This window comes from Xenopus tropicalis, chromosome 9 (genome assembly GCF_000004195.4).
Source record: "Xenopus tropicalis strain Nigerian chromosome 9, UCB_Xtro_10.0, whole genome shotgun sequence".
Classification (NCBI taxonomy): domain Eukaryota; kingdom Metazoa; phylum Chordata; class Amphibia; order Anura; family Pipidae; genus Xenopus; species Xenopus tropicalis.
Genome location: NC_030685.2, coordinates 37602509 through 37621334, shown reverse-complemented (window position 1 = coordinate 37621334; position 18826 = coordinate 37602509). Strand labels below are relative to the sequence as shown.

The 18826-nt window shown below is 36.2% G+C and overlaps 1 protein-coding gene across 1 annotated transcript in view; it reads right to left on the bottom strand.

Annotated features, from left to right (window-relative positions):
* Window positions 1-18826, bottom strand: part of grin2a (glutamate receptor, ionotropic, N-methyl D-aspartate 2A) — a 303301-nt gene that overhangs the window by 86762 nt on the left and 197713 nt on the right. Inside the window, exon 4 of the mRNA XM_031893562.1 lies at window positions 2517-3109. Coding sequence (XP_031749422.1) covers window positions 2517-3109 — 593 coding nt within the window. The remainder of the gene's footprint in view (window positions 1-2516; window positions 3110-18826) is intronic.

Genomic DNA, 18826 nt, shown 5'->3' with positions numbered 1-18826 from the left:
ATTGATATAAAACTCATCACAAATTTGAAACCAGAGTTTAATATAAAACTCATCACAAATTCACCATGTACAAGTATAAGCAGGAGAATTAATGTAATAAAGATAGTTATGCAGTGTTAGGTATACATTTTGAAGTCATGGCACCCCTATACTCATGTTTGTTTTAAGTTTTTGGATTGATATTATCAGGCTCAGAAACAGTCATGACAAAATTCAAGAACTACTTGGGAGGTGGAGCAATGGGGCTATAGAAGAAAAGACCAAATGCACTATTACTGTTCAGATAAACTAGGCAAGGTTATCAAGTTTACATTGAATACTTCATGTAGCCCAAAAAGATAAAAACTATTTATTGATATACTGTAAATCCATGTTACCACAGGCGGCAAAACGTTCGTAGTTTTCTTTCCATTGACAGTAATGTAATCCACTAGTATAATCCACTAGTAGGAAGCCTAAAGTTTCCTTGTGAAGCAACATCAGGCTACTTTGGAAACAGGGAGGCCTTCCCCCCAGGATTTACATTAGAGCCGGTGGGAAGGAAAGTAGGGACATTTTATTGCAGGTGACAAAATGTCCTGTGTGCTATCAACCTTAGTAAGGGTCTAGGATGGTTGACAAGTGAGATTTAGTGATGAGCAAATTGGTCTTCACTTTGCCGAAAAATTTGAGAAACTTAGCAAAGATTCACAAAACTGCGAAAAATTTGTGAAACATGAAAAGTGTTGCACGGTACTTTTGGTTTGACATGTGCAACTTTCTTTTGCCATGCAGCAAATTTTTTCATGGTGACTTTTTGTGCCCCTTACGCAAAATAATCCACCAATGGCGAAATGTGGCAATTTGTCGCAGATCCATGCCTGGCAAAAAATGTTGCTCATCACTAGTGAGATTGAAGGGACAACTGTTTGTACATACCACACAACAAAAAGGTCTGCATTAAGAGAGCATATAAAAAACACAATTAGAGAGCAGATAATGGGAGAAAACTTCTTAAGTATTAGATGAAATATGGGTATTGCTATGCACATTGCCTTTTTCTAATAGGTCCTTATAATGTTTCCAATCAGCTAATAGCACTCTAAATTGACTTTAAATGGAAGGAAAGATTATTCTGCACAAGAAATCAACTGAATTCCATTTATACCTTATCTGAATTTAAATATAATATTAAATGTATTATTTTGGATTCATTATTTATTCTTGCTAAACCCAAAATAAACATGCAGGTATGGGATCACTTTATGATCATTATCCAGAAAGCTCCAAATTACATTAAGCCTAGCTCTCTCAGAGTCAGTTTTAAGCAAATAATTATTTTTTAAAATAATCTATTTTTTCTCTGTAATAATAAAACAATACCTTGTACCTTGTGAGCGCAACTAAGCTGCACGAATCCATAATGGTGGCAAAACAATCCTATTGGGTTTATTACATTTAAATGATTCGTAGCAGACTTAAGGTACGGCGATCCAAATTATGAAAAGATCCCTAATCCAAAAAACACCATTTTGCATAATAGATTTTATACCTCTTGTTGTTATGAATACAAATGATATGATTTTAGATTTGCTCCACTCTTGGCTTTGTGGAACAAGTCTTAGTAGTGAAGGACCTTCAAAGTGTATAATGAGTTCATTACAATTTTGTACAAGGGGCCCACAAATAATCACACCACTGATTATATGGCTTATTTACTAAAGCACTGTAACATGTAAAAAAACAGCACTGTATTTTTACTACCAGTGCAAAATTCCAGCTTAATGGCATCCAGATACTGGAGGCGTTATAAACAAGTATAAAAATGGGTGCAGACCATTGTTTTTTCTGGTGACCATAGTGTTTTTTGTGTTTTTCTGCTTTTTCCAGCACTTTGACCCCTGACCACAGGTAGTAGCAATCCAGAATAAAGCAGCAGAGCCCTGTACCAGGGTGAGGTGCAGAATGCAGCTATGCTTATAACAGTGTTTTATATGGATGAGCTGTAAGTGGCTTGATTAGGCCCCTTAGTGAATTTTAACTTTTACTTGCACCCAGGGCATATGTAAATAAGGTCTTAAATGGTATGAGATCTGCACTAGTTAGTAAATTACTTGTGAACGAAAGGGCAGCATGTGTGATCGACAATTACCCTTCAGGGGAATTCAATCATCTGGCACAACATTGCAACATATAAAGGAACTTAATATCTGCTCAAGATGCATTTCATTTCATGCACCAAAGTAGGAACACCAACAACCTGCCAAATACTTGTATAGATTAGCAAGTAAGTAAAAATGAATATGTAGTTTAATTGGTGTGACTGTGGACCCATTTTTGCTAGTAGAGCTTCTGTCCAAGTAAGCCATTTTGAGTTTTAACATTTAGAATATAGCAGTGAAAAGGCATATTATACTTAGCATAGGTTCTCTCAGTAGGATGTATTTGCTCCCTGATAGCATGCTGTTTTAACATTCTATCCCAAAAAGGTTAACCTTGCTTCAAATACAGCAACAATATATTATTTAATATCTTACTTGTGAAGAGTATGAAGTGGTGGTTCATTTCTTTCATTTTGAGCATAACAACTAGTTTTTGCTTCTGGAATCACTGAATGTTTTTCCAACATTGCTGATGCCGCTGTGGTTATAATTCCAAGGCCATCCCTCACTCTAGCTTCTATGTTATAATCCCAGTCATCATATGACACAGAAACCAAACCTGATGGAAACTCGTATGGTATTATATCTGTGTTTCCTGTTACTAGGCTAGGCACAATCCAGACAAAACCATATCCCATAAGACCAAGGGAACGGGCCTCCACAAAAATGTAATTTGCTTCATCCTTTGAACAATAAAGGAGTATAACAGAAGAATGAATTTTCTTCAGCTGCGTTAGTGTTCTTGCATCTGTATATGATGTATCCAAAGTAATAACATTCTGCACTTCCCAGCCAACAAAACTATTGTCCACGGTGGTCTTAATGAAACTTATAAAATCTCGATATCCAGGAAAAGTGCTTGTTATGATGGAAAATACATGCCAATCATATTCTTCCATAATATTCAGCATGACAATGGCTTGCTGCTTGATGGAAGCTCCAAATTGGAAGAAAGTGGACATTTCATCCTGGAAAAAGACAGAAGAAACATGAATAATAAAGTAGGGAAAGAATATCAATATAAATTATATGCAAAAATGATGAGAGCACCAAAGATGGAGATTGTTTGAGTAGGAGCAGGCTCATTTATTCACAGGGTGCCATATACAAATATACATATTAGTCAGTTGGTCATTTTTAAAACAATGTTTGGTTGGATCCAACAGGTTTAGCAACGCAGCCCTTAGTAAAAAGGTATGTCTGATGACTAATTTACACAATACTGATTTATTTTAATGTCAAATTTTCTGTGTTATGTTAAATTCTACTATTAAATATGATGGAAAAAAGTTAGTTTGTGAGAATAAGTTTTCATCTTCTGTTTTTAATTTTTTTTTTCCTTTATTTTTGTTCCTTCTGTTTATTCTGTTGAAATCCTAATTACACCAATATTCATTAATATATGGCTAAAATTGCCTGTTTTATGTAATCTTCTTGTGATCAGACTTATACAGTTATGTACTAAATGATACAATTTTACTGGAGGATAAAAAGTACAGTATTCCCAGATACATGCAAATAAGCACTTTGTTCACTTTTGTGGATGCATGTCACATAGTAAAACACACTTTATCATCCTTTTAGTGTGCGGCTGCTAGCTCTGCCTGTTTGTGTTTGTATGAAAGAATGTATGAAAGAGTTATATAATTACAGCTAAGGTAGCTTTTTATGTTCTTGGGCCTGTTATTCACATATGAAATGTAGTTGACTGAAGGTGCCAGAAGCAAGTTTAAGGCCAATTGTGTGCACACAAAGTGCACTTAAAAGAACCCTCTGGCAGCTGCTTGGCACAGAGAAGCTAATTTAAAGTAAGAATCTCTATGCTGCAAGCAGCATCTTGATTATTACAGCCCAACAAAATATTTCCCCAGTTTCTACCTACACTCAGTTTCTGTTTTTCTTTGTTCTTCAACTGAAGAACCTTCAAACAAGCCCTGTCTAATACAGTCACCAACTAGACATCAATTCACAAGAATTTTGCAGCCTTTTTTGAAAAAATTGTCCTCAAATCATTAGAAAAAGTATCCAACAATTTCTATTATAAATTCATAAGTATGTTTCAGAGGAAGCACATACATGAAGTTTCCAAATATTAGAAATATCTGCATTTTGACAGCCAAGCTGGAAGGGTCTGCAACATGGTTCAGTATCCCTATGGGTCACTATAGATTTCTTAAAACAATGGCCATGTCTATTCACTTGGTGAACTGGTAATTTGTTCATCTGTTTACATTGTATAGCAGAGATATCATGATCAGTGAGTATTCACTTTCTTCTGTAGTTCTCCAAACAGATAACAAATATTTCCAGCATTATTGAGTACTCTCTAGGCTAGTGGTTCTCAACCTGTGGGTCGGGACCCCTGTGGGGATCAAATGACACAGGGGTCGCCTAAGACCATCGGAAAACACATATTTCTGATGGTCTTAGGAATAATTTTATGGTTGGGGGTCACCACAACATGAGGAACTGTATTAAAGGGTCGCGGATTTAGGAAGGTTGAGAACCACTGCTCTAGGCACTGAAAACAATTATTTAATTTTCTCTTAAAGGCCTACTTATCAAGTAGCAAGAGTTGTTGTAGTTGCCAGCACCAGTGCTATACGGTAAGCCTCCACCACTAGTGTTTTTAAGGAATGAGCTTGGAATTCTTTCATCTTCATTGTTTCATCAACCCCAAAGGTAATCAAGGAGTATGTAGTTCATAGCTGATAGTGAAGGACCATAAGAGTGAACCCCATTGCAGGAGGCTGCAGGAAACCTTGAACCTGCTTGTACTCCTGATGAGTAATCCACCATTTTGAGAATATAAAGTGCCAAGACTGTCCCAGATGTCCACTGCTAGGCCAATATATGTTAAAACTGATCATACACAGAGAAAACAATATTATTTGTTGCTTCCTCTAAACTGTTATTTTATGAGCACATGAGTAGGAAGATGACGGTGCTTTAAACTTCAATCTGTAATCCATAAAATAATTTTGATGTCAACCTATATTATAAGGTGGTGGGAGTCCTGAAATGCCCAGGGCATAGATAATACCAGGGCACCAATAGCCACGGAACCCTTGCACACAATTCATTTGAGCAGACTTGGCGGGCACATTGATACATACCACAATTACACATATATATGAATATGTTTGGACACAAGTATCTTGAATAAATGGAGTCATTTGGTTCCATTATAGCGTGGAACCAAATGATAATAATATGAACACTTCTACTACTACTTTAAAGCAAACTTGTAATATTTGTTATTAGAAGATTTTATTTAAGTCACATTATTACAATACCCTTCCTATATTTAAAAAAGGGGGTGCTATAAAAAGGAAAAAGGGACAGTTGGTGATTTTAATGAGTTTCTTTTGAGCAATCCTTTACACCTATTAACAGATTACAGTATGTGTGAGGATTATGGTGTTTCTCTTATTAATTGTTTTTTTTATTAAAAAAAAAAAGAAAAGCTAAATCCTTGTATTTAAACAGAGGAAAAGGTAAGTCTCTGTCTGTATTATTGCCATTAAGAGGATTATAGAAATCAAAATACAAATACATCAATTTTCATAAATTAGAAACTGAGAATTATAATTGGAGCATGATGTGAGAATAACAACAAACCATTGTATCTTATATCATTAAAATTTAGAGAAATATAACTTTTTAAATCTGTTTAAATAATATGTTGTACATACTGAAATTGTCTATGCTAGCAATATTGCATAACATAATATAACAACATTTCTATTATACCAGAAAGAATTATGTCAAATAATATCGTTTTCTAATGAATAACTCTTAACTTGTAACAGGATGTTCATGAAAAGTGCATGCTTGAGCACAATTATGATGTATTTCTGCCCTCTGCCACTTATTGCAAGTACTTACTACAGCAGGGAAAGATAAAAAAGGCAGCTTCCTTATATTCCATGAAAACGTGTCAAGATGCCCTGAACGTTCTCAAGAATTCCCCTTAACTCAGCTATAAGAATTGCTGGCTGGGCTGGAATTGAAATTAGGACCCAGTGCTTAAGATATTCTAAAAAGTGATACAATTGTGTACTACTTTGGATACATAGGAGGACACTTCAACCTTTTTTACTGCAGAAGTTCTGTGATATTGATGCAGTTTAATGAGTGGTGGGATTTTGTTTTATTATGACAGGAATTCTACAAATGTATTTTTAAAACTGACACATATTAATTCCTTAGTTTCATAGCCTTAAATGTTTTTGTTGTGATTATGGCAATAGCAGAAATGATTCCAACACTAAGGGGCTGATTCACTAAAATTTGTTTTTTTACTGACCTTGAAAGCCGTATAAACTCGACATGGTATAAATTTGAATTAAACTCGATCATTGCTGTATTTATAATATGCCACAATAATGTCCAGGAAAAAATGCAAAATGGCAAATGATACGTAGCAAAAAAATTTGTCACATGTCAAAAAAAAAAATTTGTCTTGCGCGTCATATTTTTGATGCCCATTTTGCAAAACAATTTGCCAGTGGTGAAACGCAGAAATTCACCTCAAATCCATGGCTGCCGAAAAATTTCACTTATCACTAGTGATGACTAGTTTTATTTAATGTTGTATGTATTTCTTCCCCTACATTTTAGTTTCCAGTCCAACAATAATGACTGATATAATTAAAAATAATCAGGTCATAACAGACAGACAAATGTTTAAAGTACAAAGGTATAACTTCTAAACGATTATTTTCAACAACTAAGCAGAAACCTTTATATTGTTAGTTTGTTTTAAAATATAAAGGGAATAGTCAAGGTGACTTTCAAATTGCACAGTGTTTAACAGTTTAATTTGTTTTTGTTTTTGTGCCAGTACCAGTAATAAATAACAGTTATGCGTGTAGCATTGGCTCTCTATCAACCCATACAGAACATCTGCTATTAAGCAGCAAAGAAAATCAATGCTATCTGTTTATTGAAGCGGTATGAACATAGTAAAATAGGAAGGCTCATTATAATATTAGCGACTGCAGAAGGTGGATACCATATTATATTCTAAATACGTATTACTGTGCTAATTTTTTTATTAATGCATAATTATTAGCATGAAGGGCAGCATCACAGACAGATTAAAAAATGTGTTTACAAACACTTTGTTTAGTTAAGGAGTTGAAATTCAGTAAGTTAGATGGATGGTATTTACAGTGTTATGTAAACTGGGTCTAGCCAATCCCATATTGTGTCAGACAAGGAGAGACTATAACACATGTTAAGACAATTACCCTCAAGTACATCATCTATTGTCCTGGCTAAAGATGGCATCGGAGGTGAAATCATTGATCTGTACATAGTCTGAAATAGTAGGGCTGTGGTCACAGAAGGTTATGGTTGAATAAACATTCTAGAAGTTTGGGATCATTCATTGCTGGTACAAGCTATTTATGTTCCTCTTACTTGCAAATGTCATATTGTTAACTATACATAACTATTTACTTAAGCTTTCATAATGTTAACATGAAATATTTTGTGCCATATTATTGGATTTCATGAATTTATTAAGTCTTAAAAGTAAATCTATCTGTTTGCCTACTGTAAATTAAAGGTGGCATATAAGTGGCAAATTTAAGCTGCCAATTTAGAGTCATTTAGACCATTTCGCCAGCTAATTTGCTCCTGTATAGGGTCCCCAAGGGGCCTCTCTGATCAATATCTGGCTAAAAATCGGGCAGGTGTCAATCAGGCACGTTTGATTTTCCCATTGCATCGGACCACATCAGCTCTTTGATATGGTCCACAGTTCTCCGGCACTTATGCTCTCCATTTTAATTCAATCATTTGGCCCTAGGACCACCTTAGGTGGGCATATTGGGAGAAGATTTGCTCATTTGGCAACTTCTGTATAAATCCAAATCTGTATATGGCCACCTATAGAGGCACATTTACTAAAATGCTATAATTACTCATTTTTTTACATTTTCAAACTTGACTAAGCTAATTTCTTCGAATATCTAACATTTACTAAAAAAAATTGTCAAAATCACAAAAAACTCAAATTTTTCAAGTTGAGTCCAATGTTTAGCAAATGTCCCCCATAGTCTATGAAGGCTATATATCTATAGCTAATACCACTGTTTCAGTAGCCACAAGCATCACCAAAGCAGTACTGTGGTAAGTCTTAGTGAATCTTTCAGAAAAAACATCTGAGGTCTGTGGTGATAAGCCTTTGCCTTATAATGTTGCAAATTATTTAAGGAAACATCCTAAAACAAAACTAAAATTGCAGACCAGACCTCACCTGGTTTATGATTATTGTAGCTAAACAACTGGATATTTGTTAAAGCTGTGGTCAAATGTAGGGTTCAGATTTGATGGCATCAGAGACTCATGAAGGGGGCTTGTGCATTTATTCTCCATTAGCGGTATCACTGGTGCCATTAAACTGACTAATGCCATAAAGAGGGATAAATGTGATGCTGTCTCTTTAAAGGACTAGTTTAAATGAATGAACCATTATACCAAACAAATTAATGTAAAAATATGGATTTTAAAACAGAGGCCCTCTTTTTTGGAGTGTGTTTGAAATCAACTTTGCAGTTCCCTTCACTGAAACAAAACTTTAGCATGAAAACTTAAACAAGAAAACATGAGAAAAAGGACGAATTAAATTAACAATGAACATGAACAACTACAAAATTCTTCTTATGAATATAGTTCTGAATTTAAATAAAAAATATACAGTTTCATTCTTGTTCAGGTAACCTTTGGCACTACAGCTGTTGCCTAATGAAAACCTACATCATCTTTAATCTGCCTTTGGCTGTTGTAGGGCTGGTTAAGTATGATTACTGTGAAAATTGAGAAAGTTAATTTAAGTCTGAATTATTTATATTAAATTACGTTGATGATATTACAGCTGTGTTTAAGCAGTGGCTAATTAGTCTGAACATCTTAAATTACATTTCAGATTTTAACTCTGCCTTCATCAGGAAACACTTAAATTATTTACAAACTTCATGCTAACAAAACACATGACAATAGTTTATAACCTTGTTAAGGGTTAGTAGAACCAAACATTAGTGACTACCAAAAATTATATATGTATACCTTTGCAAGCAGTCTTTCTTTACAGAAGCTATTTTGCTTAAAAATATTTGAATTGTGGATAGGGAGCCTTGAATTCCATTGGAATTTCGCTTTTTATAAACCATGCAAAACATATCAGAAACTTTGTTGATCCGCTGATAAAGAGACATTTTAACACCACCCAGAACATTGCATTTGCCTGTAATTCTGGCATGATGAATTGAGTAACCCCTCCCTTTTCACTACCTGGTGGGCAAACATACTTTTTTCTGTTGTTTGCTAGAGAGTAGTGATGAGCGAATCTGCCTAATTTCACTTTACCATAAAACTCGCAAATCTTTGAAAAACATTTTTTTTGGACACGCAACAATTTTTTTGCAGCGAATTTTCCCGTGGCAAATTTTATTGCCCGTTTCTCAAAAAAATCCTCCCATGGCAAAACGCGGAAATCCACAAATCTATGTCTGGCAAATTATTTCCCCCAGAAGTATTATTAACACTGGGCAAATCTTGTATGTATGCCAGGCAAGTGACCTTTTTGTATTTATTCTAGTATGCTCACAGTTTCCTAAAACCTGTGCTTCATAAGAAGCAATACATCATTAAATTAAACATACATAGAGAGAGACAACACTGACAGAATAAGATTGACTTATGAAAAAGCGTATTTTCTTAGCTGTTGATGTGATCTTAACCAAGAAAATTGTTTCAAAATAAAGACCTCTGTTTGTAGCTTTAAATTTTTGCAAGTGCTGGGTTAGCTTCAGTGGCTTAGTAAAGCTCCCTTTTCACTCAGGAGTTGAGGGTTGTTTACTGGGAAATCATGCTCTTCGGTCACCTCCTTCACACATGGATGACTACACTTTCATCTGCTATCATTCATACTTCTTGTCTGTGACCCTTAAGAATTATTGGCCAGTGCAGCATATTAAAAATTAAGCTTTGTTTTGTAAAGTATTAACTCTGTCTTTTCAATAACTAAAGCAAACATTTATTTTTTAGTGCATTGAAGCTATTTGTAGTTAAGTATCTTGATGTATACTTGACAAACCTGTAGCGACATTTGAAATTAGATTCTGGCTTCTGAGAGTCATATTTTTTGCTGAATTTAAAATAACAAATGCCTAATCCCTCTGCATATTAACAGCTTCTACAAGCAAATCAGGGGCAGTAAAGTAAATGCCAAGATTTAAGTGATATTTTTTAGGAAAATGAAAAAGCTTAAAATTAATTTTTTACACTTGAAAATACATCTATAAAGTTATACTGAATTAAGCAAAAAAAAAGCCTTTCCTTTTTAACTCTACAACCCCTAACTAGCTAAACATCTCTGTATTACTCTCTTGTAATAAGCTATAACAACAATCAGAGGCTCACTCTCACTATTAGACTTTATGAATTATGAATCCTGGAGCAAATTATTTATTTTATTACATAATGCTCATTTGAGTCGTCAAATGAACACCTAGTAAAGTAGCGCTCAAAGTAAAGGCCCCCCAGAGGTTCCAGACAAGGACTGACAGAGAGCAAAGCAACAAGAAAGGCTACCTGCAGCAAATAAATATAAAAATATAGTTCAGATTACATTTATGCTTGTTGTAAGTTATTCTTGATATGAACTTTACTCTTTTTACCATGTGAAGCTGTCTTTAATGCTAAAGAAATAAATTCAAGATTTTTACTGCATGGCCCATGTTGTTGACTTGCTACTTACTGGGTATTTGCATGGCATATTTTAATTTTTTGCTCTTTGTTAATGGAATACAGCATTTTCATAGTTTATATATATATATATATATATATATATATATATATACAGTATGCATATATATATACACGTTATTTTGTCATGTCACATCACAGCCGAAACGTCAGTCATGTTGTACTTTTAATAAATCATATTTAGCGAAGCGGCATGTTTGTGCATATATATATATATATATATATATATATATATAAAACCATACACATATACTGCGGTGACAAAACAAGCCTGAGGTAGCATGAAGAAAAAAATCTTGAGATTCCTTGATAAATTGCAGTTTTGTATTTCTGGTTCCACACAGTGAGCATCTCATCCATTTTAATCCACCTTCTCTATGAACTTGTGACCTATTTCATAATTCTACTAGAAAGCGCTTATTACTCTGGTTTCTGCAGATCTTTGCAGAAGACAGAGCAACATGACATAGCCAAGAGCTCACAAGACTGCAGGAGGCTTACGTGACATGGGCATAGAACAGTTATCAGCTTTCTTCAGATGGTATAACAGATATATACCTACTTACTGTATTTTTTTGTGGCTATGGACGATACATTAAATATTTTTAATGTATCACATAATATGTCACATACAATAGATTTCAACCTCTAAAATTTCACTAACCACTATTCTTTCATTAGTCTGCTCTATGTTGTGACACATATAAACCTGTTAGATGTTGCATACATTCTAACACAAAGAAATGCAGCAGTGTGGATATTACACTTCAGCCACAAAACTACCACTTCCATGTTTTTAGGCAGTGTTCATCTGCTTCAGCAAATGGAGTTTATCAGAGAATGGAAAAAGATTCAGAGCTAGTTACATGCTTTGTAAATTCAGATCAGTTATACTGTATGTAAGAGGTTATAGGGAATCTCTACACCAACATTTTCTCTTGCTCAGTTGTTAAGTAAAACACAAGGACACACATTATTGTGTGCCTTTGTTTTTTTCTTGTGGGCAGGTTGTATGTGTATGTTGCAATGAATCGCTGCTATTCCAGTTGCAATGTTGAAGAAGACTGAAATCTTATCTGTAAAGTTAATGAGTGCCCTTAAGTAGTAAATTAGCATGAAAAAAATGGGAGAACATTATTCTATCTCTTAAACATAGAAACACTCCTGAATCTTAAGCAACTTTAAATTGCCCACAGATATCTCATGTAACTATCATCTCATGTAATTATTATATGGAATCTTACACTGAACTGAGACTTGGAACAAGTATGGTGCCACAGTTTAACATTGCTTGCAAGCTTACCTGCACAGATCAAGCAGCTGGTGCAAGCAGCATAATAATAGAATAAAACTTTTTAGCAGAACAAGCATGGGCGTCCGCAGAAAATTTTCCAAGGGGGGGGCAAGTAAGCTAGTATCATCCTGCAACAGACAAAAAAAAAAAAATATATATATATATATATATAAATATATATATATTTTTTTGCAGGATGATACTAGGGGAGGCTAAAGATGGCCCATACACAGACTGACCTACAGCTAATGTGACACTTAGTGGATTCGCTGCTGGCGTGAAAAGTTAACCTCCCAACTACCTCTTGCCGTTCCCACTGACTCCCAGGGATACTGTACAAAAGTGCGGGGGGTGCTTTTTTTTTTTACCCTAAAATGTTTAGTATGTAAAAGTATTCATACGCGCACTTCTGTTAGGGGATCTGCAAACATTTGTGTTTGTGATCAGTTAGCTTAAAGGGGTAGTTCGCATTCGAATTCACTTTTATTTTTAATGGTTTTTCAGTTATTTAGCTTTTTGTTCAGCAGCTCTCCATTTGGTATTTCAGCAGCTATCTGGTTGCTAGGGTCTTATTTACCCTAGCAACCAGGTAGTGGTTTAAACAAGAGATGGGAATATGAATAGTTAAGGGGCCTACTTGGAAAAATAAGTAATACAAAATTATAATAATAATAAAATTGTAGCCTCACAGAGCAATATTTTTTGGCCCCCATTTGAAATCTGTATAGAGGCAGAAGAGAAAGGCAAATTATTCAAAAAAATTAATAAGAAAGACCAATTGCAAAGTTGCTAGGAATAGGCCATTTTATAACATACTAAAGGTTAACTTAAAAGTGAACCACCCCTTTAGATGTGTTTATGTTAGTTTTATAGCAAGAAAGGCAGTGGGTACTGACTCCCCATTATATACAGTGAGACGCAGTCCGTATTTACAAACCCAGCACATTATATACAGTGAGAGGCAGTGGGTACTGATGGCAGATATTCAGGCCCTGGCACTATAACACTGGCACTGATACACAACATTGGCTCCACTGTAACTTACTATAAATGAACAAAACAATGACAAAAAAATAGTAAGTGCAAAAAACAACAACAAATATATAAACACACAATGAGCTTTTTCAGAGGGAAAGAGTTAACTTACCCTCCATGTGTTAGGGTAGGGGATAGATTATAAATTATTATAGATGTCAGGTCAGGCAAAAAACAATTTAATGTCAGCTAGTGATTCTTTAGAACTGTATAGTACCTGCGTATAGTGCCTGGGTATAGTGCCTGGGTATAGTGCCTGGGTATAGTGCCTGCGTATAGTGCCTGCGTATAGTGCCTGCGTATAGTGCCTGCGTATAGTGCCTGGGTATAGTGCCTGGGTATAGTGCCTGTGTATAGTGCCTGGGTATAGTGCCTGCGTATAGTGCCTGTGTATAGTGCCTGGGTATAGTGCCTGTGTATAGTGCCTGGGTATAGTGCCTGGGTATAGTGCCTGTGTATAGTGCCTGGGTATAGTGCCTGGGTATAGTACCTGGGTATAGTGCCTGCGTATAGTGCCTGCGTATAGTGCCTGGGTATAGTGCCTGCGTATAGTGCCTGGGTATAGTGCCTGCGTATAGTGCCTGGGTATAGTGCCTGCGTATAGTACCTGGGTATAGTGCCTGCGTATAGTGCCTGTGTATAGTGCCTGCGTATAGTGCCTGTGTATAGTACCTGTGGGATGAAATCTGCAGCAAAAGTTGAGAGTTGGTTCTTAGGTAAAGTTACAGCTGCAGATTCTACTTTTCAGTCTTCATTTCTGTTTCCAGTTTACAAAATCTCCCGATCCGTGTGTGCATCTGTGCTCTGATTGGTCAATTTTACTGTCTGTCAAGGAAGCTGTGCTCTGATTGGAGAATCCACAAGAAGAAATATCCAATCGGAGCACAGCAAAACGGGCTTGAGGAGACAGTGCAGAAAGGAGTAAGGTTTGTTTTTTTTTGCTACTTTTCCAGGGGGGGGCAAGTGCCCCCTCTTGCCCCCTTCTGTGGACGCCCATGAGAACAAGATAAAAGAAAAAGGGGCCGATTCACTAAAGGCCATTAACGCTTAACACATAGTTTTATGAATTAAAAAGTGTTCATTAATTAAGTACAGATTCATCAAAGTAATTTTGCATGCATTAGTACTCATATCACACACGCAAAGAGCTCAATTATCGCAAAGCATTGTAGTAACATAGTAAGTTAGGTTGAAAAAAGACGTACGTCCATGATGTTCAACCATAATGTCTACAGTATATATAACCTGCCTAACTTCTAGTTGATCCAGAGGAATGCAAAAAAACATCACATGGTGGCAATTATCTAATAGAAATAATACCAACGCATAATCCACAGACATATTTTAAGTGTTAAAAGCATGAAATATGGCGATAATCAGTGCTAATGTTAACACCTACTTGGAGTAGGTGTTACTCCATAAACATTGCGGTTTGTGAGCATTTGTGAAGACAACTTGGAGTTTGCAGTCAGAGGGATTATCAGACAAGGAAATAGTGAGGCGCTATAGGTTAAATAGAGCAGCAATCTATAGCCTGTATGAGGTACTGGAGCCTTATCTGCAGCCACTAACACACAGAAGCCATGCTGTTCCTGGCATTGTCAAACTTCTGTTCTCTCTTTATTTTTTTGGCACAGGAAGTTTTCAGAAAGTTGTAGGGATATATGGTGGAGTGTTACAGCCCACATTTTCATGCTGACTTGGTTACGTGCGTAATAGCATGTGCTAATATCGCATGTTACAAAATAACATATAAATATATTGCATGCTGTAAAATATTGCTTAAAAATATGTAATTGCCACATAAATAACGATAAAAAAATCACTTCTTAATTCAGACAAGTGTCCTTTTTGTGAATCGATCGTTAATTCTCCAAATATAAGAAGTGATAATATTTTTAGCGCATGTTAAAAATAACACTCAGTTTTTCAGACTTTAGTGAATCGGCCCCAAAGTCTTTATTTTAAACAACATGTTTAAGTTCACTTTATAAATGTGATAAACAGCACATTTTGTTTTTCTTCTAAAGAACGGCAGTTAAACAGAGTTTTTACAATAATGTAATCAGGAAGGCTAAGTGAAACAAAATAGAATTATTTAGTGAACCACAAATAATTGATGTGTGTGGATCATAAAAATGGCACAGAGTTCCAAGTAAAATCTATGTCTCTTTTCGATATATGCTGACATTTTTATCTAAATATATAAGCAGGAGAAGAAAAGCTCCACAAACAGAATTTATTTGGTGCTGGATCAAAGCATTTTTTCAACCTCTAATCAGGTTTTGCACCAAATCTAACTTATTGAACTGTGTTGTGTTTCTGAATATGTGTCATATTCCCTATGAATATAGCTGAAATTAGCAGGGTACAAACTTCTCTAGAAGCAGTTGTATTGGTTACCTCATCATTGATCTTATCTGCAGGGGTGACTGGGTAAAAGAGACATTTTATACAACCAGAATGGAAAATTAAACAAAATTATTCACAAAATGACTTGACATTTCTCCTTCCCTTCCAAAGCTGAGAAATTAGTACACATCCATAGGCACTTTATAATATAGCCGAATTAATAAAGGTATCTAAACAGTGAGTAAAATCTGGATCTGTGCTTTATAGACCCTTTATTTTTTCATTATACACCCCATATACTGTTAAATAAAGAATATATTTAAAAAAAATGGCATGCTCTTAAAGTAATACTGGCACTACAAACTACTCTTCAAAATATTATACAGGTATAGGACCCATTATCCAGAATGCTCGGGACCAAGGGTATTCCGGATAAGGGGTCTTTCCGTAATTTGGATCTTCATGCCTTAAGTCTACTAAAAAATGAATAAAACATTAATTAAATCCAATAGGATTGTTTTGCATCCAATAAGGATTAATTATATCTTAGTTGGGATCAAATACAAGGTACAGTTTTATTATTACAGAGAAAAAGGAAATCAATTTTAAAAATCCTAATTATTTGATTATAATGGAGTCTATGGGAGACAGGCTTTCCGTAATTTGGAGCTTTCTGGATAATGGGTTTCCGGATAAGGGGTCCGATACCTGTAGTACAATAGGGCTGCTTTTGTAAGTAATTGTTACCTATAGTTCCTAAACCTGACTATTTTGCCAACCTGACAGTCCTTTCTCAACCTGTAAGTTATAGGGTCCGATTCACTAAAGGTCGATAAAACGAGCGCTATTTATAGGATGCGTTAAAAATTTTATCACTTCTTAACACTCGATTCACTAAAAGGACACGTGTCAAAATTAAGATGTTCTTTGCATTATTTAACTCACGATGAGCGTTTACGTGCAGTATTTTACGCAGCGCACGTTATTTTTCGCAGCACGCTGTATTATACAAAGCACACTGTATTTTACGCACGCAAGATTAACGTGCAGGCGTAACGCGTCATGTACCACATGACCCCCCCCCCCCCATCACCCAAACCAAGAAAAAAAAGCAGGAGAGCAGGCTCAGAAATCTTAAATTTTCCCAATCTGAGAATGAGGCTCTAATTGAAAAGCTTGTGCCAGTATATGACCGAATAATCGGCAAATATGCAGCAAAAACAGCTACAGCTGTTAAAAACAGGGCATTGAATGACATAGCTGACCATGTGAACAGTGTCGGGGTCTGTCTGTGGAGTGTCCAACATTGTAAAAAAATATATCAGGACATCAAATGGGTCCTGAAGAAAAAACTTGCAGAAGACTTCAGATATAGCTAAATATCTTACACTCATCTTTCTATTTAACACTTGCTCATCTGCTTTTCTCCTCAATCTGCTTTTCCTTTTGGCTTATTGTCTTTCCTTCCTTTTTTGGCTTCTTTCCTGCTTTCTTTACTTGTATGTATGTATGTACATACATACGTACATACGCACGCCTATCATTATGTGCGCTACTTATGTCCTAAAAGCTGTGGAGTACAACAACAAATTAAGACAGTAAATAGGGGGGTAATTAAAATAATATTTCACAAAATAGTTAATGCCCTGTACTCTCCTTTATGAAGGAGGATTATTGTGGAAGCAGTGTTTAATCCAGAATATAAGGGAGAGTGATGGGAGTTAGCGAGACCACTTAGTAGCAACTTGCAGCATTTTAGTAGGGTTTGTGTCAGAGAATGCCTTAGTATTGTTACACTTGAAAGAAAGGGGATTGATTGGGGGAACAATGACTAACAAAAAGTGATCACGTTGTTATGAGATTGCTTATTGTAGGCAACACAATAAAAGTATTCATATATTTTCTTTAGGTCTGGAACTGGAGGCGGTCCTTCAAAAAAGGTGTACTACACCACCTATGAGGAGCAGCTTCTGCCATGCATCCACGGAAACAGCATCACTGGTGTCGCCGGGATATATGATTTGGACAGGAATATCGCCCCCAGGAATGGGGGTTGATCAGCCACCTAGAGCAAGGGTAGCCAGCATCTCCTGAAATAAAACAAGATGTAATAAGATGCTGAAAACAAATAAGCTACTTCCAGTCTTCCTCTGTCAAAAGAGGGCCCTTTTGCAACAGATGTGACAGTGTGAGACACTAGCTGACATTACAAGTAGCTGCTTTGACTCTCCCACTGTCAAAAGAGGGCCCTTTTGCAATTGCAAACCATGCTTATGGCAGGCAGGCCCTGGTTTGACAGTGGGAGACAGAAAGCAAATGTGGGCAAGTTGTGCTAGACATGACACAAATACTTACCTAACAGCCACCCGTAAGGCATTTGTCCGGTTTGAAAAGCATCATAAAGGCCGGACTGCCTTAGGATGTAAGCATCATGTGAGGAGCCTGGGAAGCCAGCCACAATGCTCCTGATGTTCATGCGTGCGTCACACACCACTTGGATATTCAGGGAATGGTAGGTTTTGCAGTTTTCTGAATATATGCTTCCTGTCTTGGGGTGGATTTAAAGCCACATGGGTGCAATCTATGGCACCTAACACATTGGTGATGCCATTCACACTACAGAACTGCTTTTTCACGGTGTTCCACTCATTTCTATTGATGGGAAATGAAATGTAATTGGCATACACCGAGCGCATTTTTGTAATTGATAGTATATCCACTAGATGGTGCACAGGGTATAAAAGGTGATGTGTGTAATTGCCAATTAGCTTGATAAAAGGTCAGATATGGCCTGAAACATCGCTGCTGCTGTTAATTGCCCCAACATTTTTTGCAATAAAGGCATTTTAATTTAAAAGACAAGAGGTGTTGTTCCTGTTCTTCTATACCTGGATATGCCGATGGAAAGTGCCCATTGGGGAACCTGCGCTGCTTCTAATTAATCACAAGGTGTTGTGCTGACTACTACTCTCCAGACACCGAGCGCATGGCATCCAGGACCTGGCCAAGGAACCATGAGAAAGTGGGCTGTGACACTCGTAGACCCCTCCAACCTTCTGAAAACTTCCTGTGGCCAAAAAATGCAGGGAGCACAGATGTTTGACCATGCCAGGAACAGCGTGGCTTCTGCATGTTAGTGACTGCAGGTAAGGCTCCAGTACCTCATACAGGCTGTTTATTGCTGCTCTATTTAGCCTGTAGCACCTCACTATTTCCTGCTCAGTTA